This window comes from Bacillus rossius, chromosome 1 (genome assembly GCF_032445375.1).
Source record: "Bacillus rossius redtenbacheri isolate Brsri chromosome 1, Brsri_v3, whole genome shotgun sequence".
Classification (NCBI taxonomy): domain Eukaryota; kingdom Metazoa; phylum Arthropoda; class Insecta; order Phasmatodea; family Bacillidae; genus Bacillus; species Bacillus rossius.
In genome coordinates, this window is record NC_086330.1 from 116,021,041 (window position 1) to 116,045,754 (window position 24,714).

The 24,714-nt window shown below is 37.4% G+C and overlaps 1 protein-coding gene across 9 annotated transcripts in view; it reads right to left on the bottom strand.

Annotated features, from left to right (window-relative positions):
- Positions 1-24,714, bottom strand: part of LOC134542760 (armadillo repeat-containing protein 8-like) — a 160,270-nt gene that overhangs the window by 43,359 nt on the left and 92,197 nt on the right. For 5 of the 9 annotated variants that reach the window (XM_063387293.1, XM_063387285.1, XM_063387276.1 and 2 more), the window contains 3 exons: positions 19,705-19,899; positions 19,299-19,445; positions 12,700-12,866 (listed from right to left, as the gene is read on the bottom strand). In XM_063387293.1, the coding sequence (XP_063243363.1) occupies positions 12,700-12,866; positions 19,299-19,445; positions 19,705-19,899 (509 nt within the window). The remainder of the gene's footprint in view (positions 1-12,699; positions 12,867-19,298; positions 19,446-19,704; positions 19,900-24,714) is intronic. The other 4 variants (XR_010076852.1, XR_010076851.1, XM_063387267.1 and 1 more) reach the window with 3 other exon arrangements.

A 24,714-nucleotide genomic window follows, 5' to 3' on the forward strand; every position in this document is an offset into this window, starting at 1 on the left:
CACTCGTAACACACACCCATGGTACTAGCAACCGTAAATACCCGTAACTACAAAATTTTCTTAACTAGTGACCACATTCAACATGTCCGTCGTCCGATTACTAAAAGCAGGTTTCCCAACGTTGGAGCTTAACAAAACTTGTGGTATGCGGCGTTGCCATGCAACGTTGTCAAATTTCGAATAAGCAATCACCCTGCTTTCTCAGCACACATTTTAAGAAGAATTGTGCACGGTTTATTAATACGGTACATCCAAACAACGAACCACACTCCAAAAGTAATGATATCCGTAAGAAAGACACACACAATCGTACAATAGTACAATAGGGCCAATTATCGTATACTGTACGGGAAAATCGTAAAAGTTGACTGCTATGCACCTTGCCTTCCCGTTCCACTACGCTGGTACTGTGTGAGCTTGTGTGGGAGAAAGATGGCAAGATGACGCCGCTGATAGTTGCTATGAAACGACTTCATCACCCCCCTCCCCCCTTCCTAAAATTGCTTTTGGCTGAAACGTATCTGATGCCTAATTTTCCCACACAGCTGGCCGCCCGCCGGAGAATGAAGAACATAGAATAACGAGAAGTTGAAGAACAACCAGACAGCTTCATGTGTTCCATGTTGCAAGGCATGTTAGAAAGGGAAGGAAATAACTAAGCATATTGCGCATAACCGAACGTGACGATGTGATGCCTGATCAACAAACATACTACAAATTTTTCTTTTCCAGTCAAATTCACTGAGGAATTGTCTTCCTAAATGCGCATATGACATGACGAACAAATCAAACTGGACGAGTGTGCTGCGTAGCATGGTCGTAATGGAATGACGCAGCACAAATGCGTGACCTAGGCCAGTTTTCGTTTCCGCTCGGCGCTCAGCCACACAGCCAGTCTGCCACAGATCACCCTCACCCTCTCGACTTGCGCTCGGCAGCAAGTAAGCTCATCTTGACTTCCGCACAACAAATCAACAATAACAAAACACTTCGCGGGTACATTTTAAATTACAGTGAATGTGTTAGTTTTCCGTCCATGTAAAAATAAACACGTGTACACTACATCTGATCACGACCATCTTCAAAATGTGTTAGTTTTATCAATCAGTGTTTTTTATTGAAATATAGGCGCACATCCTGCATTGCGGCGCGGGCTCGCAGCTGCGTGTGGCCACTGGCTTGTCTTCATTCGTTATATGTCAGACATTGGTATTTGAGATATTGTACTCGGATGACAGATTTGCCACACAAGTTTTTAAATTAAAATTTTTAACTTTAATTTATCAGCAGCAGTCAGAATCACGCAAAATTACGAAACCTGAATGTTCCTAACATGTAAATTTTTTGGTACGTAGCAGGAAGTTCGACAAGTGTTTATAATAAGTCACTCCCAAACACATGCGTGCGCTTGGCAAGAGAGAAACATCCTAGCTTGCAGCAGGCTGTTATCATCGCTGATAATCTCTCTGCCAAAAGGGCCTACGTTGTCAAATTTCAGCCGGCCTGAATCCTCTTTGTCTTCAAAGGCTTGTCCTGTTCCGATTTAAACATACTGTATTTCGTTTGAAATTTTGGTGCCTCGTAACTTCAAGAAATTATATAAAATTTACTATCTTGCAATATTATGTGGTTCATTGAACCATTTTTCTTTCTTTGGTTGTCCGAGTCATGTCCGAGTTATCTGATGTCCGGTACATAGAAGGTTGAGTTACCCAAAGTTCTATATATATATATATATTCTCTCTCTGTGTGTGTGTGTGTGTGTGTGTGTGTGTGTGCGTGTGTGTGCGTGCGTGCGCGTAATAAATTAATAAAAAAATAAAATTACTAACTCTTCAGTTTGAACATACCATCTGCTACAGCCTGGTGTCTCTTGAGGAAATGCAGTACTGAATTCCTCGTTTGATGATGGTTTACTTCGTACGTTTTCAGCACTCCTGTAAGAGACGACACACTCATTTTACATTGTCGTTGTTCCTGTATATGTATGACATAATCTTATAACACAAGTAAGATGTTAATACTGAATCTCATTTCAGTTTCTTGCATACACAGAAGGAACCGTAAGTGCGGCATAAAAATAAACGATAGTAACCAAAACATACACAAAAATTAAAGCGGTCACACCATTTTTTGTAAGTAAAAATGCTTAATTGGTTAACATGGATTTTTGTATTTGGGTAAATACATACTTTAAAAATGTACTCACCCTCGTTTGTAAGGTTGCGCAAACTGCGGACACTTCCTTTTCTTTCTATGGGCACTCAAGCGAAGCTTACTTTTATTACCCATTTCTTCCGTACAACTTTATCTCAATGTTTAGAACTTCTGGATTTTGTAGAAACAGAATAAGTTGGCAACAGTGAACAGCGTGGCCATCGCCGAGCGCGGGCGGAACAGTTCCAGCGGTTGCTGCTATGAGGCACCAACAGATGGAGGGAACAAGACTCGTGAAAATACTTTTTGAAAATAAAGTATTACGGACGTAAAATTGCATTTAATTTAATTTTTTTTTGTTTAAAATTAATAAAAATTAATAATTTAGAACTGCATAGTGCTGAATTGTACATAATTTCTCAACGAGCGTGTATTTTCTTACATAAATGTTGTATGACAGGTTTTAATTGGATAAAATTAGTTTAAAATTCAGCGATCAGGCTTGTTTTTATTTTTATTACTATAGAGCTCTAGATAATATTGTATTACACAATTTAAAAATGACATTTATGTATAATTTTTTATTTTGTGTTTTATATCCTTTATTTATTCATAAAGATATTTTAATTTTTTTCAAAAAAACTATGCATTGTTTTGACTACTGCTGTACACAAACTTCTGTAATTACATTATAAAGTTAGCAAAACAATCCGCAAAGGACTATGATGAGTAGTTCAGATTTTATCCTTGATTTTCGATTCCAGTCATTCCCATGATATTTTGCCTTTCCATTCCCCTTAAAACAAAATAATTAGGACCCAGTCATTGCTTGGAGCAGAAGAGAAAGGAATTAGACAAAAACACAACATTAAACCTTGATTTGACGGTGTATCATATACGACACATTAAGTTTTGAAAATAAACAAAAAATTACTGTTTTTTAAAGTCGTGTTTCTCTCTGTTGTAATATCTTTGGTGTAGTTTTATTTTCTCTATGCATTGGATTTTGATGCCACCTGTCGATACAAAGAGAAATTATTGCAGCATGATGAGAAGATGGCAGTGCGAGGGAGGAAGTATGTGCGTCACATGGTGTGTTATACCGTGTTATACGTAATTTTTTAATGAAATAGGTAACTTTTTAATTCAAATAATTTATATACTTTCAAAAATAGTACAGTGAAACCTCTATTTAAAAAATCTCAAGGGACCAAAATTTGTTGTGTTTGTTGTAAAGGGGTTTGTTAAATGGAGGTTTCGCACGATATATTTCTAGTCATCGTAAAGCTTCACATAAATGGCTAGAACTGTCTTTCTGACTGTTTAATACGATATGAGGAATTAAACATGAAAAAGTACATAGAATACACTTGTTTAATGGCCAACCATTTGATGCTTGGAAATTATCAATTACCATCCCCAGTGCTTCCTAGTGTGCCTTTTCTTGTAAAATCGGCCCAGAGACGTTGATGTTAGATGCCCTAGCCTCCATTAGCCAGTCGAAAAGTATCTTGTCCAAATCATAATTTTTACATACTTTCACACATTTTCGATTTTTTCCTACCAGAGAAGCGTTGTTTTCTATCTGTTCCCGGTTGGATAATATGGCCGAAAGTGTAGATGCCGGGATGTTGAACGTTTAGCTATACCACTTTTTTTTCCACCTTCATCAACTGCATTTAAAATTTTTAATTTTATTTTAATGTCAATCTGTTCCTGCTTTTTAGGATTAGAATTCATTTTACAGTAGTACCGTGTTGATTTCCGTAACTACGTGTGGAAATAAATAATTTACAGTGAAACCTGAAAAAAACGGAAATTGAACTACACCATAGATAAAAATATTTGCGTGTGCGCATCTTTAACCATAGAAACGCAAAATATACTAGTTTGTCTTGCCAGAGCGATGGTATGGGAGATTTCCGCCACTAGCGCTAAATGTACCCACCATTTTGAACAAAGTGTGGCATGTATACACGACGTGTGTTATCCATGATACTTTGTTTATTTATTGTCTTCTGCGATGGTGCATATTATTTTAAGGTTATACGCACGTATTTTTAAGCAGTGAATGCAAAAAAATTAGTGGATGTCTTGTAGATGTTTATTTTTGCGTGTTTTTCAAAAGCGGCAGTTCGTTATAAAAGAAATTTCACTATTTCAGAACAAATAAAATTCGGTATTTAGAGGTTAAAACAGCATTGGTCTTATGGAGGTTCAGCGGGACCAAAATTTTATTTCGTTGCATGGGGTTTTTCGTTAAATAGAATATTCGTTAATGGAGGTTTTACTGTATTTAGGCATTACACTATAGTATTATAATAAAAAATTACATGTTGATTTTATATGAGCCATAAAAGTATGTATCACATGTGACACACCACCAAAAATGAGTAAATCAATGTTTTGTTACATATGTATCATATATGACACACTGCCAAAATCCTAACATTTATGTATGCGTTTAGGCTGTATCACTCATTGCCAAATATGTGAACAAGTAAATCATTGTGATATTATGCAACTGAGTCTTAGATTAACAAACAAGTTATAGGGTGAAAAGGCAAGTTAAAGTTCCTAATTTCAAAGATGCAGTAAAGCTTCATTATAAAGAACATGAAGGGACCAAAATTATGGCAGTTTGTTATAATGAAGTTCTTTATACCGAAATCACAATGACTGCCTGATTTGGGTTTTTTAACATATCTCGATCTTGATAAAAAACAAAGTATAAAATCTAATACCAATATGAGTGGTACAAGCATCAATTAACAGCTATACTTTGGGATCAAGATACATACATACTATGTAGTACAGTAGAATCCCTCTGGAACGACCCCTCACGGTTCCCGAAAAAACGGTCGTACTTACGGAAGGGTCGTTCCAGAGAATTTGGGCAGTTTTTGGCCAATTTCCTCCCCCCCCCCCCCCCAACCAACCCCCCCCGGCCGTTTCACGGAAAGAACCGTCCTTTATTTGGGCAGCTTTAAAATAACATCGTGCTAACGTTATGTAACGTGGGTAGTTTATTTTTTATCCATTTATTGCCCCCCCCCCCCCTTCCCCCTCTTTCGGCGTCACCATTCGTCCCGCCGCGCCGGACACGTCTCTCGGCGCCAGGCGAGCTAACGGGCGGCGGACATAATAACCAACCTACGTGAGAAGGGAAGCGGACGTCAGAGTATTTTCCCTGGGTTTTAAAAGTGTGACAGCTGAGGTTGTTATAAATAAGGGTCGGGCCAAAAAGCTATTTTACATGGTACGTAACTGGGTGGTTTGAAATATAGAGCGGCCGAGTTTTCGTATGTCGCGCCCCTCAAATTTTTCAGTTGCACATTGCGGCCTTGCTTCTGTACTGCATTCACAATTTCTTCTCTCTGTTTGAGAATCGTGAAGAGAGTAGACTTCGGAATGTTGTATTGCTGCGCTATCTTAGTCTTGGAAATTGTTTTCTTATCCACTTGCTGGATGATCTCATATTTTTTCATTAGCGAAAGTGTATTTCACATGGCACTCATTTTCACAAATGCGAAACGAAAATCCCAAAAAAAAAAAAAATCAAAATCCGTGTAAAACTGCGTGTGTCATCAACGATCGTTCATAGAATCAAGCCAATAATTTTACCAAATCAAAATCCAAAAACAAATGCGCGTGTCGTCAACAATATACAAAATTCACAAAATCAAACCACTAACCAAATCGGCGTCCAAGAAACAAAGCGTAATAAGTCGTCAACAATAATAAAAACCAAGAAATATCCGAATCAACAAGCAAAAGAAGTGTATCCACCAGTGAGCAAGATCACACTAACAAGCCACAAGACAAAGACACGGGATCGAGACGGCAACAGAAATGCGCATGCGCACCACTGTTTACCGTTATCGCTAGGGTGGCCAGTCTGGACTCTGGAGGGGTGGTATCTATTTTTAGCCATGCGTGCGCCTGCCAACAGTACAGCGCTCGCCAAGAAAAACGTGACGCGCAGCACCGTACATAGTGTGTAGCGCACTTGTTTTTCATCCGATTTTACTCATTTTTTTCTAATTTTTTCACGGTTCCTCAAAAACTGGTCCTTACGGAATGGTCGTTCCAGAGGGGGGTCGTTCGGGAGGGATTCTACTGTATGTATATGTACAATAAAGAAATACTACGTAGAGTAGGTAAGTTGTTTGCCAAAATAGTAAGCCTACCTTTGGAATCAAGACAAGCTATTTGCAAAAATGCTGTATTAAATCAAAAATATAAAATTTAAAAGTTAGGAAATTTTTTTTACATTTTATTGTCTTCCAAACTGGATCGCTGGGTGAGAATTCTGGATAATGTTGATTTGGAGATACCAAACTTTTTAGCCACATCAGTCTTTTTATTTCCTTTATCTACTGCTTTTAACATTTCAAGTTTCACATCAATTGCCTTTCATTTCCTAGAAGACATGTTCAGAAGTACGGTTTTTTAAACTATAAAAACAAATGGACCCGACACATGTAAAAATAAGTTATACTCGTAGTATAGCCACGTTTCTCAAACAATAAACAAGGAAACTACCAGAGATGTGTGTGTAGCAATAATTTATGATGTAGAACTTCGCATCGGTGAAACACGTCGTGCGTGTGAAAATGTCAGTGAACACCACAATGCAGCGCTTTAGTCGCTACACCAGTTTTGTGCATTAATTTCAACACTAGTCCATTGCAGTCATCTATGGCGCGTATCAAAATAAATAAGATGGCAGTTTGTGGGTGAATGGCGACGATTTTATCGGTTTGTTATTCACCGTGCCGGGCAGAAAAGTGTTCGTTCAAATGAATATTTATAGAATATTTTAAAAATTTGAGTGAGAAAATTCGCACTAGTAAAATTTTTTTACGTTATGTTATATGGATGTCTGACGGGACCAAAGGCATAGTTCGTAGTAATGAATTGTTCGCTCTAATGAAGTTCGTTAAAACGGTGTTTTACTGTATATAGTTTTAAATATAAACATTTAATTTTTACAGGGACAAAAAGATCTACTGCTCATCAAGAGTGCAGTCCATTATGGCGTTGCTTCCTACAAATGGGGATGTTTCAGACATGGCCACAGACTCTGAAGATGACCCAGAAAATGATATTTTCAAAATATCATCCAGATAGGAAACCAACAATGACAACACAAGTTATGTAAGTTCTGCAGCTCCATCTTTGACAGCATCTCTTGAAAATTTACTTTTTGAACAAGATACAGGTAAAGAAATGCAATCATTAGAAAAATATATAGCTAGGGATGGGGCGACCGAATCCAATATCCGCCGAATCCGCCGAATCCTAGGGATTCGAAGATTCGGCGGGTCTGATATAGGATTCGTCAAAGGATTCGGTTTTTTACTATTTACGGAAAAAAAATACAGTAAAACTCACTTACAAGGTCCCGCATGGTAGGTTTTTCCGTATAAAGCGTTTAAATTGCCCGAGGTCTCATCATTTACGCCATTAAATGTGTGATATAAAGTCCGTTAAAATTTTTTCTGAAACTTCCTGTCTCAAATAATGGCGGAATGGCGCACGTAAATATGAAGAAAAGACAAATGAACAACAACATACGAAGAAATATGGATGATATACCATTACTACAGTACAAACCCAATAGTTATTTTAAGATAATTACCATAATAAGAACTAAAGATTCTTTGTAGAATACCATAATTACTACAGAAGCATGATAGCTACCATATTTGCACTATAGTTACCGTAACAACCGAGCTGTATATTTACCGTGATAATAATGTATTATTTATTTATGACATATTAAATTAAAGAACATTGTTGAAAAAAAAAAAGGATATGTACAATTGGCACATGTTGCTAAGAAATAATGCGATGTGAAAGAATGCAGTACTACTACGAAAAGTGAAAATGGTACTCGTGGATTTTTAGGTTATGGCAGTCTCTTTCGTTTTTCAGTAATATCGGCCGAAAATTAACAAGCGTACTGTATCGGGAGTCGGCAGAAATGCCGATTCAACTAAATATTGGCAAAATCAGCTTCTTCAATACAGCTCTACATTTAATGACATGAGTAAACATATTTCAGACTTCAGGATATTGAAAAAGACTTTAATTTCCATGTAGGTTTGTGTGTGTATGTTTTTTTTGCAAGTGTAAATTGAATGAAGTAAAATGCTTTTATTTTTATTACTTTCAATTGATTAAACTTTAATGACCAGTTACAGATATTTATGACACTAATTTTGAGGTTAAGCAATTTTACTAAAGCATTCCAGCCAAGCAGGTTGCCAGCGAGAGACGCTTCTCTTCTGCTGGAAACACTATCTCGATTCGTAGAGCTAATTTAACTCCTGAACGTGCAGAACAAATTATTGTTCTGCATGATAGATTAAAGAACAGAATTTAATAAGACTCTGTGACAATCTCTCTCAGAATTATTGTGCTGAAAAGTGGAAATGTTGAAACAATGTGAATGTACTTTTCAAACAACATGATTTTTGGTGTTAAGTTCGTTGAAGCTCAGTAAGGTCTCCAGAAAAATTGACAAGGATGAAATTTTCCCAAAGATATGTTACATTTACACAAACATATACTTGGTTATGTTAGTTGGATGATATCAGTTACTAATGAACCAATGGAACAGGTAAGATTCAATGGAAAAAAATGTTATTTTTTTCTAGCAGTGCAAAATGTAAACACACACTGTAAATAGTTACACAAAATTAATAAGCCCACTTCATTTTAATACTTTATTCAAACATTATACTAAGTTTAAGATAAAAATAATTTTCCAAAAGTGTAACTGTACCACAAAAGCTGGAGCTCGGCTCGAAGTAAAATTCTTAGGCTTGCAGACCTCTAGCTTATTTATAGGAAAAATCCTAACTGCTAATCTGTACTAAAACTGAAATTTCTCAAGAAAATTTTTTTGTCTTTATATACACTTAGACTATACCAGAAATGTACCAAACTACATGTGATAAGGTCAAGGGACTTTTAGTGCAAGCAGAATACATCTCACTTACATTAGATATGTGGACATCATCTGTTAAAAGATTCGGGTTTGGGTTCGAGATTCGGCAATTCCAGTCGAGGATTTGAGTTAGGATTCGGATTCGAGGAAATTAGGATTCGCCCCATCCCTATATATAGCACAATTAGGTCCAGAATCATACCAACATTCCGATGATTTACAGCATGCTGAGAACATTCTTAAGACAAAAATGTCCAATTTTCCTTGTGATCATGCACTGCCTCAAACACATTCTACGACTGCTTTAGAAGCCAGACAATCAACTGGTATTTTTTTTCCCCCCATAACGCAGATGACACAGTGCCTACAGCATTACCTGTTCTTCCGCCACAAGTTGAAGACATTCCTGCTACTAGTTGTAAAAGTGACAGTTTGTATGATGCACATTTACCTACCATACTAGACAGTTAGTTTACAAATTACCACATGGATGAACACCAGATAATACATTCTGACACCATAAAAGCAAGTAGTGATCCTACTGCTGCGAGTCAAACAATATCCATTTGTACAGAAATTAAAAACAGTGCCTTATCAAAAAACTCCAATATAAATTCACATCAATATGGAAACGCCACAACACAAAGAAGCCCACAACTTTCCTGTGTTGCAAGTTCTACAATACAGCTAACAGATTCCATAACAACTTCATTGAACATTGATGCTCATGTAACCACAGAGGGAGGAAAATGTACACATGCACCAAGTAACGTAATGCAGTCTCCTGTAACCCGCTCAAAATGTAAGTTGGAAACACAGAGTTGAAGCTGAAATAGAAATCACTGGCATTTACCACTAGAGATGTAATAATTTAGTCATTTCCTCGATTGTTGGCATCGACCTCCCCTAACTCTCGATACAGTCAACATCAAATTCAAGAGTAATCGAAGAATCAATTTCGATGTAACTATTTAGTACTGAATTACCGTATATGGGTCACACATTGTATGCCTATTTGTAGATTTGAAGAATGTAGTGCGACTCTCATGCAAATTTATAACCTTGAGCAAAAAAAATTTTTTTTTTTGATTGCAGCAAGTCTTAGTGTGTGTAAATAACTATTCTGTGTTTGTTTTTAATAAATATGTTACAAGTACAGTAAAACCTTTTTGTTGCGACCCCATTTATTACGACCACCTCTCTATTACAACCCGATTTCGAGGAACCGTGAAAAATTGCCGAAAATCCGAAGAAAATCGGATAGAAAATAAGTTTCTTGTGGTGAGTAGTGTGTTACTGCGTTTCTCTTGCCGAGTGCTATACCTACTGCCGTAGGCAGCGCATATCTAAAAATAGATACCACTTCCTGTCGACCACTGTCAGCGCTTAACAACCCCCATTCCACTTGCCAGCAGGGTGCAGACAAAGGTTTTTGTGGCAATGTGTTTACTTTTAGCTTTTTGCGAGTGTCTAGTGTGGTACGCAGTTAAGGCAAAGAAAGCTACCTGCTGGATTTCTCTTGATTTTGATTACTATCGGTTGACAATACACAGCGACCGACTGGATGCACGCCCGCCTCGACTTGTTCTAACTGCCGCAACGATGTTTATTTTGACAGCTCAAGCAATTATCTTTTCCCGTGGGTTGACAGAAAAGGTCGCTTCACCCAGCATAAAAAAAAAGGCTATGCCACTTATTGCCCACGCAGGAAACACACTGGCTGCCGTCTGTCTCCCTCGCATTTATCTTTCTTCTAACATTCCACGTCTCACCTCTCGCGTGAGCAATAACGAAGCGACCACGCAATGGGCCGTTTTATGCTTTGTTTGGTGACAGCAGCTTGATTTTATTCGGTATATTCATTTTCATAGGACCCTTGCTATTAAAATACATTTATATTTAAGTTTAAGCTAGCCTTGAAGAATGTTAACAAGAGGGGAGGGAGGGGTGAGCTTATGCATCATGAAGCCGCCGCCGCCAGCCAGCCGGGCGAGCTTCGTGTGCGCCCACTCCCGTTGCAGAACCTACAGCTGCCATATTTTTAAAGGAAATGTCCCATTATTTTTCTGTTATTCTTACATGAACATTATTGGAAGTATTAAAGCCAACACAAAAATACGCTGTGTGTTAAAATTAACAGATTTTAATGATCTTTGATTTTGTTTTTTTTTGTAATTTTTTTTCTGATTTTCACATTTTGGTCAAAATGTCCAATTTTTTGACGGTTCCCGAGAATGAATTCGTAAAATCACTGCTTCGTTAAATCCGGGGTTTGTGACATTGGGGTTCTAGTGTATTTAAATACGGAAAACAGAAAACGTTCATATAAACTAACACATATTTTCTTTAGATGGCCTGTAGGGCGACGGACTTGTCATGAAGGTTGAAGTGGGTTTAAAGCAATGCCGTCTAACATTGTGAGTGACAGCATCCTGCCATTGTATGGCTGGTTAGCGAGTAGCGGTTTGGGAAGGGGGGGAGGGGGTTGAAATAAATTGAAAATTTCGGAAAACATCTATTACGACCCCCCCTCTATTACGACCCTATTCCTGGGAACCGTGAGGGGTCGTTTCAGAGAGGTTTGACTGTAAGTATAAATTGTTTAGCTAAAATATCAGAGCAGTGCTTGAAAGGCACTACAAAAGGTGCCATTGTGTTCATCACTTGCTGGGCTAGCATTCGGCTGGAGGAGCAGGAATCTAAAAATAAACTAGCCTGTTTGTGTCTGAGTGCGCATGGCCGTAAACTGGCACAATCTCCACTCTATTTTGACAGGTTTTTAAAACGTACCTATGGCCCAACTATTTTTGCATGAGATTTCTCAGCTTTAAAATACAGCATTTCATGACCAAACTGGAGCCATCACTGGTGCTTTGAAAGCCACTTCAAAACCCCGCTATTTAGCTTTTTACGTTCCTTCAGCTCGTGCACAAATTTCTCGCATGCATTTCTTCCTAACTGTAACACGCCTACTAGTTTATCATAAAAGAAACTGACAAAGAGTAGCTTGCTGCGTTATTTTTACTCGGGAAGAGGAATTGTTTAAAAAAATAAAATAGACCGGAAGGGATACAGGGGTGTTTTTTTGTTATTAGGATGGGTCGTAAAGCAGTAAGGGAGAGGCCTCACTCCCTTCTATTGTAATAAAGTAACACAGAGCACAGAGACAAAAAGAGGACAAGGAAAAAACACCAATGCGGTAATTCTTACGCACCAATAAGCTAAGACACCGAACAAAGACTTCACTTGTATTCTACTGTAGATGGATATATGTATTGTGCAACTCATGTTCGAAGGTGAACGACAGCAAAAAAGTTGCATTTTTATGACTCAAATTATAGTTGCAATCCATACGCAGGGGCAAACTCTTCTGCGGGTAAATACGGTATTTCTTCAAAGAACATCTACAACTATAGTAACATTATCAATAGTCAATACTGTATAGTCTCATATCTCTATTATTGAGCGCCCCCTGCCGTAATGGCAAATTTACAATAATAAATGTTAAAAAAAATAATTTAATAAATGACGGTGCCTTTTGGAATACTATCCCTTCCCCAGAAGAGAGCAGTAGTACCACTCACTTGTCGAACAGCATCGTGTCGTTGGCCATGAGGAGCGACTGCAGCTTCTTATAAACTCCAATCTCTCTCAGCTTGGCCTGCCGCTCCCCGGCGCCGGGTTCTTCACGCCACACTAGATTCGAAATGCAGAAGATTGCTGCAATCTGCAACTTTACACTGTTGTGCATCTGCAAACAGTTGTGTTACGCCAGCTTCAAAAACATATCAACAATGCTCCACATTTTTAAATGGGAGAATTTTTTTTTATTATTAGCTTTAGACAGAGAAGAAAAAGATGTAATAAAGCAACAGTAAGATCTTGACTCAGCATTACCTAATATAGTGGCACAGTTGACCTCGCCTTTATGGATTTGGATGCTTCAATATTAAATAAGGAGAATTTTTACTTTGACATGTAAAGTACACTATGTCTTTATCATCAGTTTATCTCAATGTGGCAGTTAACTAACCATGAGTCTTATTACAAAATGTTGAGTTACATGCAACTAAGGACCAGCATTGTAAGTCACATCTTGTTTCCCAATCTCAAATTCTGTGAATTTAAGGTGCCCCCAATTTTCTTAGATAAAAATTAAGTGAGTCATAAGTATATTTGGTAAATGCACATCTCCTGACATTTACAAAAATGATATTTTACGGTAAAAAGTATTAGCAAAATGTTATTTGCAAAATTTTTAAAGTATTTCTATATAAAAAAAAAAAGACTACCTAACTTCTGTGGATCAGGCATTCCCAGCCAGCCTGCAAAGTGAGAACTGAGTGGGACTGGTTGTGAGTGACAGTGCAATGGAAAGAGGAGAAAGGGAGCACACCACACAACCATCAACTCACGGCTATATCTCTGTGAAAGCAAGCAATCTGCAAACGAGATGAAATGCAGACTGTCGCTTCACCAAGGGTCCAGTATACAGATATACAGTGGAACCCGGCAATCACGTTCCTGCGAATAGTGTTTTCCCGTCAATTAAACCATTTTTTGCTGGTCCCGCCATTTGTCCTATGTTTACAATACATTACATTCCCGGTAATCACACGGTAAAATCAAATGCCTTCCCGTGATATAAACCGTTGTTGTCATCGAATAAAGCGGTTGTTGTTATGTGCTGCCAGCCGCAACTGTAGTAAGAATACATATTCCTTTTCGATTCAATCGATTTCTCGAACAGAGTATCATTCCATTACGTACATGCATGTTGTGCACTACATCGCAAATGGAAATTCAGGTGCTTTTATTACAAAATTTTTTTCGTTCTTCAGATAGTTCCTGTAGTGAAAGGAACACGTCCGCGTAGAACATACATGTACAGTTTTTCGCTCCTTGGCAAATGGTGGCAACGCTACTGCGAACCGCTGTGTTCGTGTGTTGGTTTGGTACCAGTGATTCTGGGCTTTATTTTTGTTTACCTTGACGTAAATTTTCACGCTTTATTGACAAGTTCTACAGATAATTTATTCACGTTTGTGATTAAATATTCACAATATTCGTGCAATGGCGAGTGGTCGTGAAAGAAACGCTTAAACAGTTGAGCAAAAATGTAATATTTTGAGGCAGTTTGACAACCACGTTGGATAGCGTGTGGCCTTAGCCAAGGCATTGGATATTCCAGTGTCTACATTAAACACAATTGTTCGTAATCGAACATCCATCGAAAATGCCGCAGAAAAAAGTGGACCAATGGCAATAAAACCAAAGCTGTGAAAGTGTCCAAATACCAAGAACTAGACGGCTTAGTTAAGGAGTGGTTTGATGCTACACAGGCAGCAAATATTCCAGTGGAGGGCAGGTTGATTCGCGAGAAAGCAACGCAGATTGCGGATCGCTTAGGCATTGAGTTTACCCCCTCAAATGGTTGGATTGATCGGTTCAAAAAGAGACATAATGTTGTGTACCATACTGTTTGCGGTGAAAGCAAAAGTGTTGATCTGGAAACAGTTGAACACTGGAAAAACACTTTGCCAGATGTATTGAAGGGTTATCACCCTAAGGACATATTTAATGCCGATGAGACCGGTCAAGTTGTTAAATGTTTTTCCGTGAATTTTCGCAAAAAAAAGATTTTCATAACTATAAAACGCGAAATTCTGAAAATCTCCGGAAAAAAAAAGTTAAAATATGAATTATTTGCGACTTTATAAAAGATAATGTATGCGATGTCACAAAATATGATGTTCACACATTAGGTTGGAAATACCACTTATTTTAAAACACCTTAGCTGTCTTTTAGCATCTTCCATTTGCCAGAAACAGTACGCCTATCAATTCAGAAAATTACCCATTGCAGTACTTATTCAGCCGGCAGCCTCCATATTTACACACAGCAGTCCTTACTCCTTCCCCTTCGCTTCACAATAGAATACAACATAATTTTTCCGTTGATTAAATTTTTCATTGCTTTACTCCGCTGCTTAATTAGTTCTTTTCGAATACCTGGTACCGAAAAAATGTTATATCATCTTTTTGTAAACATTTATTACGCCATCCAGAATTCTGAACTCGATATTCGTTTGTTTTCGTTGATGCCAGATTGCAACGGAAGACAATTGAATGCGTTAGCAGAGAGCACAGCGATAGTACACGTCAGTACCAACGTACCAATTTTTCGTTAGCAAAACAACGCGTGACGTGTGTTATCTTTTGGGATACCTAGTTAATTTGCCGTGTTCATTAATATTCTATACTTTTGCAAAAGTTTACATGGGCAGGCAGATTAAGTAAAACAAGAATCCTTGTAGGTTTCGACTTATTTACTGCTAGGCCCAATATATATTGATGCCAAAATTTAAAGCGTCTTGCTTATCACGGGCAACGGAATTTAAATCGGAAGGTTTATAGTAAGAATCATATGAAAGTGAGGTTAGGTGCCGAGGGCACAATCAGTGGCAGCAAACGTCTTGCAACACTAGAAGAAGTCGCAAAAGTCGGGGAAAAAGTACGAGAGGACAGAGAAACATTTATTTTGGATACAACCGAGGCTTTTATATCTGCCAACATACCACTCCAGAAATTAGACAACACCCAATTACGTGGTTGGATTAATAAAAATGTAAATGGTGGGAGAGATCTTCCTACAGCCAGTTCCCTTAGGAGAACATATGTTCCAAAATTGTTGGAGAAAGTGGAAGCACAGTTAAAAGATGAATTTGAAGGGTGCTTTAAACTTTTGAGGAAAATGTTGTAAGTACCGGTAGTAAAAAATTTTCTTTTTTTAAAACATCATTTTAAAATATGTTTTCCTATAAAAACAAAAAACACCACAATTGCTGATTATTGAAACGAAATTGGCATAAAAATAACACCGCTTTTCCCCATCACTACCTATAACTAGGGCCTAGAATTTTTCGCGATCGCGAATTTTGCAAAAATTTGTGCAAATTTCGCATGAAAATGCGAAAAGTAAGTACGTTCGCGAAAACCACAACATTTCTATATTACACTGCGAATATATCCCCGAAAAGTACCATTACAGTAGAATCCCGCAGATGCGACTCCCCTCTGACGCGTCCATTCCGTTTATATGACCGTTTTTTGAGAAACCGTGAAAAATTTCAGCAGAGAAAGTCGAAAATTTGAGTAAAATCGGCTGAAAAACAAGTCTGTTACACTTTGTTGGGCGCTAAGTGTTCACGTTTATCTTGGCGAGAGCTGTACTGTAAGCAGGCAGGCATACAAAAGATGGCTAAAAATAGATACCACCCCTCTAGACTGTCCACGCGGCAGTGTCTAGCCGAGCTCGGAGCGTCCACTATCGCACGAAAAGCCGTCTCAGCTGTCATGTTATCTTACCCGCCCCCACGAAAAGCCGCTGTGGTAGCTTCTGCGAGAGCATAAGAAACTGGTCCGGCCAGGCTGGCGGTAGCGGCGACTTGACGTCATACGTGACGTGACGCGACGCTTACCTCTCCATCCCCTGCTATTTCTTCAAGGCTCATCCCTCCCAGAGCCACAAACCATGTAAAAACACCCTCCCCCCCTTTTTCCAACTAACATTTCAACCCTTGGCCTCCCTTATTTCAACCTTCTGCGTGAGAAACTGTCAGCATCCTCCTCCCCTCCCACACCGCGTGCGACAAAAGCCAGGTTGTATAGTCCATTCTCGGTAAAATAAATATTTTTGGGGCTTATACGACTGTCCTTCGCCGTTAATAAATACTTTATTAAATTTAAGTTATTATGATACAATTTGTTTATTAGTCACACAGCAGTTTCTGCTGAAAAATCACTAATAACTTGAATTTTATTGAATAGAAAAATTTAGCAGGGCCATAAATATATTTATTTTACTGCATAGTTACTTTTCCATCTGCATTCCAACGTGTTTTTTTTTTCTTTTTTTTTTTTACGCTGTGAAGGGACATGCAAAAGATAATTGCTTGAGCTGTCAAAATAAACATCGCTGACGACAAGGGCGGGAGCGCATTCTGTCCGTCTGTCAATGTGATTATCTACTCCAAAAACATGTCACAGCATTTCAGGATAGCATTGTTCTTATATCTTTCGTTTATAGCCGAATGTTTTATACCTGATCCACACAAGTTCCTTCGCCACGTTTTGAACGAAAATAACCACCAGCCGGCTAGCATAGCCGAACTCGCGTGACGCAAATTCACTTAGCGCGAGTATTTATCGGAACCCATTGTTCGGGGTATGCGAGTCCGAGGTGTAATATGAATTTAAAAAGTTGTCTCTTTTACACCATAGACTATTTGAATATTATGAAATCTATGTGAACAAAGGCGATTTTTTTTATGTATATTGATATATTTGAGGGGGGGGGGGGGGGGGGGGGGGAATTGGCCCGAATTCTCTATTGCGACCATTCCGTTTATAAGTCCTTTTTTCCGGAAACCATAAGGGGTCTCATCAGCGGGATTCTACGTATTTGCAGATCACTAATACTCGCAAGGTTTAAGTATCCTTTAACCCAAGTCTTGTGTTTCAGCATAATTACCTTATTTTTACATAAGCCCTGTTCGTGTATGGTTTTGATGCTCAAAATTGATCTCGGGTATAGTTTGCACTAAGTTTCTTCTCATTTGTGCGTCGGGGTTTGTTCAAGTGGCAACCCCGTGTTCCTCCACTCCATTATACCAATACCGTATTTATTGAATGCAAGCAAACTCAAACTTTTGCACTCTACGAAAAATAAAAATAATATGATGCCGAATTATAAACTACCGTGCACACTTGGCCGGATATGAGAACGTGTTTATTGATTGCGAAAAGTGTATAAAATATTATATCAAAGCAAAAGAATAACCTAATATCTTGTATTTATCCAAGTTGCGTCATATACGGTAAAATGTAAACAAAACAAACCTGGTTTGTCTAGGTTAGCCAACATAGCTTCTACTAACTTCTCACTTAAGCGAATGCTTCCTTAACTGTGAGAAATTTTGTTTTGTGTAAAGCTAAACACATATGTTAGCGGCTAACGAATTTATCTTACCGTAGTTGTTTATTTTGTGTAACTTCGTAAATAGCAAGAGAATAAGCCAATATTATTTTTGCAGGTACGAAATTAGTCTGCGCAGCGAGACAGTGTATGCGGGCATGCGTGACTATCATGCAGCCAGCATCTGTTGCTGACGTCATGAGTCGCGACAACTTTTCCAACGTAGTGGCATTCCAGTGCTGATATTTATTTGTGGGCCAAGTTTAGTTGATTGTTTTCGTAACAGCCTGTATGTAGTATGTTGCAACATATTTCTGTCTAGAGTTTGAAAATGCCAAATAATACTTTGAGTGCTCGAGACCGAGCATATCAGTATCAGAAACATTGGTTTTATTGTACTGACAATAGCACAGTGATGTGCAAATTTTGCAACTGTAAAGTTTCATGGGAAAGAAAAGATTCCATTGACAAACACCTAAAGTCGGCTAAGCATGTGGCATCGGCAGCCGAAAAAAAAGAAAATTTGTAGTTGCAAACATCTATAGCAACGTGTCTGTTTTGTGTAACTGTTTTGGATTTAATTGGCTGTTATTATGCATATTAGTCTATTCCTAGTATACATGGATTGTTTATTAAATATGTAAACTATTATATTCAATAACTGCACAATTTAGTATACATGGATTGTTTATTAAATATGTAAACTATTATATTCAATAACTGCACAATTTAGTCAACATTTGAAATACCGGTAAAATTTCCATTGCATAACGAAAATACCTACTTTAAACCACCGCTTTTCTAATTTGAAAGTACTGCTTTTTGCATACTGAAAACACCGAAATTTTCCAGGCCCTACCTATAACCTATAACATATTTTTACTTCAGTTTTGAGATTGCCATTAACTACTCAAGTTAATTGCAAACAAAAATAATACCTATAGTTATTGTTGTAAAACTTTATTACAGCAAGCGTTGACTTGAAGAATTATACATATCTTCATGAAGTTTTTAGTAAAATTTTACTTTCCCCTCAATTACACTTTCCCCCGAATAACACCATTTTCAGTTTTCCCCTTTAAAATTGTAATTCAGGGGTTCCACTGTATATACACCCACAACCCAGTGTAGAAGAGTCTGATATGGAATAATAGACTGAAAAATGAAAGATGGGCAGGTTTGTTCAAGCATCAAGAAACTAAGTACCATGTAATCAGTCAGCTTCTTCAGCACATCTTCGTTAGACATGATGTACTCCTTGGCCGAGTCTCCGTCTCCAATGTTAGCCAAAATGCACAGGGCCTGCTCTTTCACCTCGGCCGCATGGTTGCCTTCCAAGATGAGAACCACTGCCTGCAAACACAGTACATAGCAAGATACAAAAAATGTGTTCATTGTAAAGTTTTTACACAACTGCAGACAATGTTAACTAAACCATGCCACTATTAAATGTGGCTCATTGACGGACAAAAAAATATTTTATAAAGGGTATAAAATAATCTGGAATTTTTGCTTCAATATCCAGTAGTACTTCACTACCATTTAAAACTAAAAAAAAATTATACTGTAAAATTTGTGAAGAGTTTTGAAAAATGGTATGAATTTCACTTACTTGCATAATCTGATTTCCATGCAGACTCATTATGTGGTCTATGTGTGGTTTGGTGGAAAGCAAGTTTCGGAGTAATCCCAGAGTCTTCATCAACACATCCACTTCTGGGTCGGACAGCAGGCGAAATATCTGGTCCGTGCCAAGCGTGTTCAGGATCTGAGACTTTATCTTCTGTTCTGCTTGAAAAGCCATATTCTGCAAACAAATAATTTGACAGTAAAATTTTTCCTACAATTCAAAGATTCAAGGTGTACCCAAGATTTTATGGTGTAATAAAAAACAAGTTTTAACATTAAAAATAAAACATGTAATAATGAGTACATACATATCAAGCAAAATTATAATGATCAACTACTTCAACAATTTGTGGCAAGAAACTTAATATGTGTACATTAAACAATATTAGTACATTTATTGATGAGATTAACTTAAACAAAAAATTGCAACTAAAACATTCAATATTCTTTTGTAATGTTCCTTAGTTCATGAGAAAGTTATTAATATAAAATTAAAAAGAACAGTTCTATATTTTTTAAAATGAAATATCTACAGCCAAAATTATATGGTTTTAATTTTGACACGTGTAATTGTTATCATTTTAATTTTTAAGGTATCTTACATTAATATATAAAAGTACAATGCAACAACCAGAAATTGAGTTATTGTAACTAATTAACCTACATAACTAGGTAAGTATTGCTAAAAAAAAATATTTAATTGATTACGTGGGTTAAGTTCATTTCTGGTGCCAACATATTTTCAAATAAAAATTTTACTTTTGTTGTTGTTGTTGTTGTTGTTGTTGTTGTTGTTGTTGTTATTATTATTATTATTATTATTATTATTATTATTATTATTATTATTATTATTACATATTATGTTGTTATAAAAAAATTAATATGTAATATAAAAGCTAAAAATCATTATACAAATACATTTTCATATGATCGTTCTCTGTAGGCCTTTAGCCATGTCTGTATCAGGATTAGACTGCTTTTATTTACTGTACTTAGAAAAAAACAACCATACATAGAAACAAAACATTTTTTTAACTTAAGACATATAACTATAGGTTTTTAAATATAAGCCTAAACTTAAGATTTATAAAATTAAATCCATATTATAATATACAAAATGATGTAATTGAGGTGAATTTTACTGATCTGTGTTTTGCCTTGCTTTTCAGTGCGTTGTATTGGCTTCAATTTTGCTGTTATTTTAGTTTTATTGCTATTAAACACATAATTTTGTCTCTATTAATATGATTTCCCCTGTAAATACCTATTTTACTTTCAAAACAATCTATTTTATTACCAAAATATATGTTGAAGATTGAATGAGTGATTATACAAAAAAAATTATAAACCTTGCTTAGCTCTCTAAAAAGTTTTTAATAATTACTTTTCTTTAGAAATATCAATCTAAGTAACTTTTAATGATATATTAGTTTAAGTAGAGAATGTGGTTATTACAACAACAACAACAACAACAACAACAACAACAACAACAAAAATGAATAAAACTATGAAGATGATGACACAGAAAAACAAAGAAAGAAACTTTGGAGCTGTTAAATACAGAAAATCAACAATAATAATAATATAACTATGATATCTGGTCTACTTTTCCCCCTGGTTCTCTGTTTTAGGTTAACTTCCACACAATTTTCAGTCACACCAAAGATATACGGTGTCGATTGCCCAATGATAACGGCCGAACTATCACAACGAAAGTGAAAATAACAATTTTGTGGTCAACAACAATTGGATTGTTTCATATTCGCCACTTCTTTCCAAAACATTCAGGACACATTGTAACGTTGAGTATTGCAATTCAGTGAAGTCCATCAAATACATCTGCAAATATGTCATGAAAGGCAGCGATATGGCAGTTTTTGGCATCCAAACCTCCAATACCAATAATGAAATTACAAGCTATCAAGTTGGTCGATATGTGAACTGCAATGAGGCCATATGTTGTATATTCTCATTCCCTATTCACGAACATCATCCCAGTGTTGAACATTTGGCGGTGCAACTGGATGATGCTCAACAAGTTTATTTCACCGCGTCGAATTTTGCTCAATGTGCTGAAGCAACCTCCAGTTGACCAGTATCTTTGCGATTTGCCAAAGCGATCCGTTTGCACAAACGTTGCTTTACTCGCAGATGCCACTTTATTACACTTGGAATGCTTCATCGAAGAAATTTCAACGTCGGAAGCAGGGTGATGCGGTTCCTGGTCATCCGGATGTGCGTTCTACTGATGCCCTTGGTCGGTTTTTACACAGTTCATCTTGTACCCCCCTTAGACCAAAAATTTGCAGAAGGCAGGATACAAAGAATTGACAGCGAAATAGTGAGTTAGTTATGTATTATTTAGTTCTTTATATGACCATAAAACAAATATAAGCAGAACACGCCAAACAATATATAAGTATATTAAATTTAACAATTAACAACAGGGTATATCAGGCTTCGCCCCTCTTGACTAGAAGTACATAACGCAATAAAATAACAAGTATACCTATACCTATACCACCCCGGTGCGCCACGGGTGTCGCACATGAACTAGATGCTGTTCCTTTACTGACTTGGTTAACATCAAAAACCACCACAATAAATATAAAATACAATATTACTAAAAAAAAACAATATCACTTAAAACTGCAACCTAAAATATATATATAGAAATATAAAATATTACCACCTTTCACAAAACATATTAGGTGCTCGGTTCAGTTAATCTACTCATTCAATGTTTTTGGCAAATTAATTACTTGTTGCCTCAAACTCTTCCAGTCCAATTCGAAAGTTCATGATCAGGCAGTAAAGAAAAAATATATATATACGATAAATGATTATAATAGTTCACAGCCAATTTTCTGCCTCACAAAATACCCTATCGAGCACCTGACTACACACCTTTCGAAATTAACTTGATAAATAGCTACATAAAAATTTATAATGTTATAAAAATTGCAAAAATAAAATTACAATAAAATCTCATTAAAAAAAAAAATACCAGTGCGCATAACTCGCATGAAGGGTACAAAATATTAACAATTTCCCTCCCAAATAGGTAACGACTCAATTCCAGACTTGACGACGTAGTTACTTGCTGCTGTGTCTAATCAAAAAAAAATTGATTCAAAAAATTACAGTTTTATCCAAACGTTATCTCTAAGGTGAAAAATACCGGCGTAGCGTAGCCCACAAGGTCTACCCAGCGAAGGTCCACAGAAGGTCCGTCTGACGTAATCTAGACGAAGACTAAATTTTAAAACTTACAGTTTGTCTGTTGCCATCTGCTTCCGGAGATATCCAATCAAGAAGCCTCAAAATCAAGCATTTACACTTCCTCGCAGACAAGCCTTAACCGGGCTGAAGGAGGATCAGCAGCACGCACGGCACCATTTGACATCCACAACATTAGCGACTAGGCTCACTCTACAAAAAATTATAATTCTCAATATACTAAAAATAAAATTTTCCTCCTCATTGGTAATAACTGCGTAGAACACTGCTGCACTCGAACATGGTGTAACCGACGGAGCAAAACCTGCCGTAACTTAAGTTCTTATATTCCACCAAGGTTTACCAAACTTCCACACAAAGTTACAGCCATGAATTTAATTACCGCAGCCACTCCATCGGCAGTAAAAAAGGTAACCCACTCAGGCCATGGCTCGTAGCAGACAGACCCTCCCCAGAGAAAACTCGTCAACAAACCAGCGCGCCACAGGTACCAACCTCAACCCACCAAAAGGAAAACACATGACAAACGCAAACACCGAGTATCGAAAATTGCCGATCAGAGCCTCACAAGAGCACGAGCGGCTCTAGATCCTGACAATCTGAAATGTGCCCGCGCTCCTAGATCCCCACCGGTCAAAACACCAAATCTGAGGGTACGGCTCGCGCCGCCACACGGCTAACGGTAAATAACACTGCGCCAGTACAAAAAAATAAACGCCACCAAATGTGACGTGACACACACGTCACAGCCTGAAGATTGATTAATGCTTCTACTTGCAATTGTTGGTGAATGTTCGTGGGACAGCATCATTTGAATCAATATGAACTGTTAATGGTATAGTGTGACCAACATTTTGTGCTGCAAGTCAAGAGCTCAATTTTCTTGAAAATGATACTCAATTGGACACGACAATCGCTGCATCTCCAAGTCAGATACGCACATTATTTGCTATCATCATTTCAACATGCTTCCCATTGAATCCATGTGACCTGTGGAACAAATACAAGGATAACATGTCAGAAGACATTTTCCATCCAATTTGTGTCAGTTCAAGAAATCCCGATCTTGAGATAAATGAGGAGATGCATAACCATGCTTTGCTCTTGATCGAAGACATGTGTTACCTCATGTACGAAGGTTTGTTAGTCAGGTTAGGAATGGCAGTGCCAGATCGTGGAATGAATGACACATTTAATCGGGAATTGGAAAGTGAACGTGAATATGATCAACATAAATTAGACCCATCAGTTCAAACAAATGAACCCCTGCTGAACCCCCAACAGAAAGAAGTGTATGATGCATTAATGAAGGCAATTGATGATGGAAATGGTGGTTTATTTTTCCTGGATGCCCCCAAAGGAACTGGGAAACATTCCTCATGTCACTGATTTTGGCCATTATTCGTCCGAGATCCGATATTGCCGTAGCAGTTGCTTCTTCTGGAATAGCGGCCATATTGCTAGAAGGATGCCGTACGGCTCATTCAGCTTTAAAATTATAGTTAAACCTTCAAACTACAGAACAACCGACATGTAACTTTGCGAAACACTCCGCAATGGCCAAAGTTTTAGAAGCATCTAAAATCATCATCTGGGACGAATGCACAATGGCGCACAAATGCGCATTGGACCAATTTACCGAACATTGAAAGATCTGCACAATAACTCGAGATGTTTTTGAGGCGCAATGATTTTACAGTCTGGCGATTTCTGCCAAAAACTGCCAGTCATTCCAAGATTGACTACTGCCGAT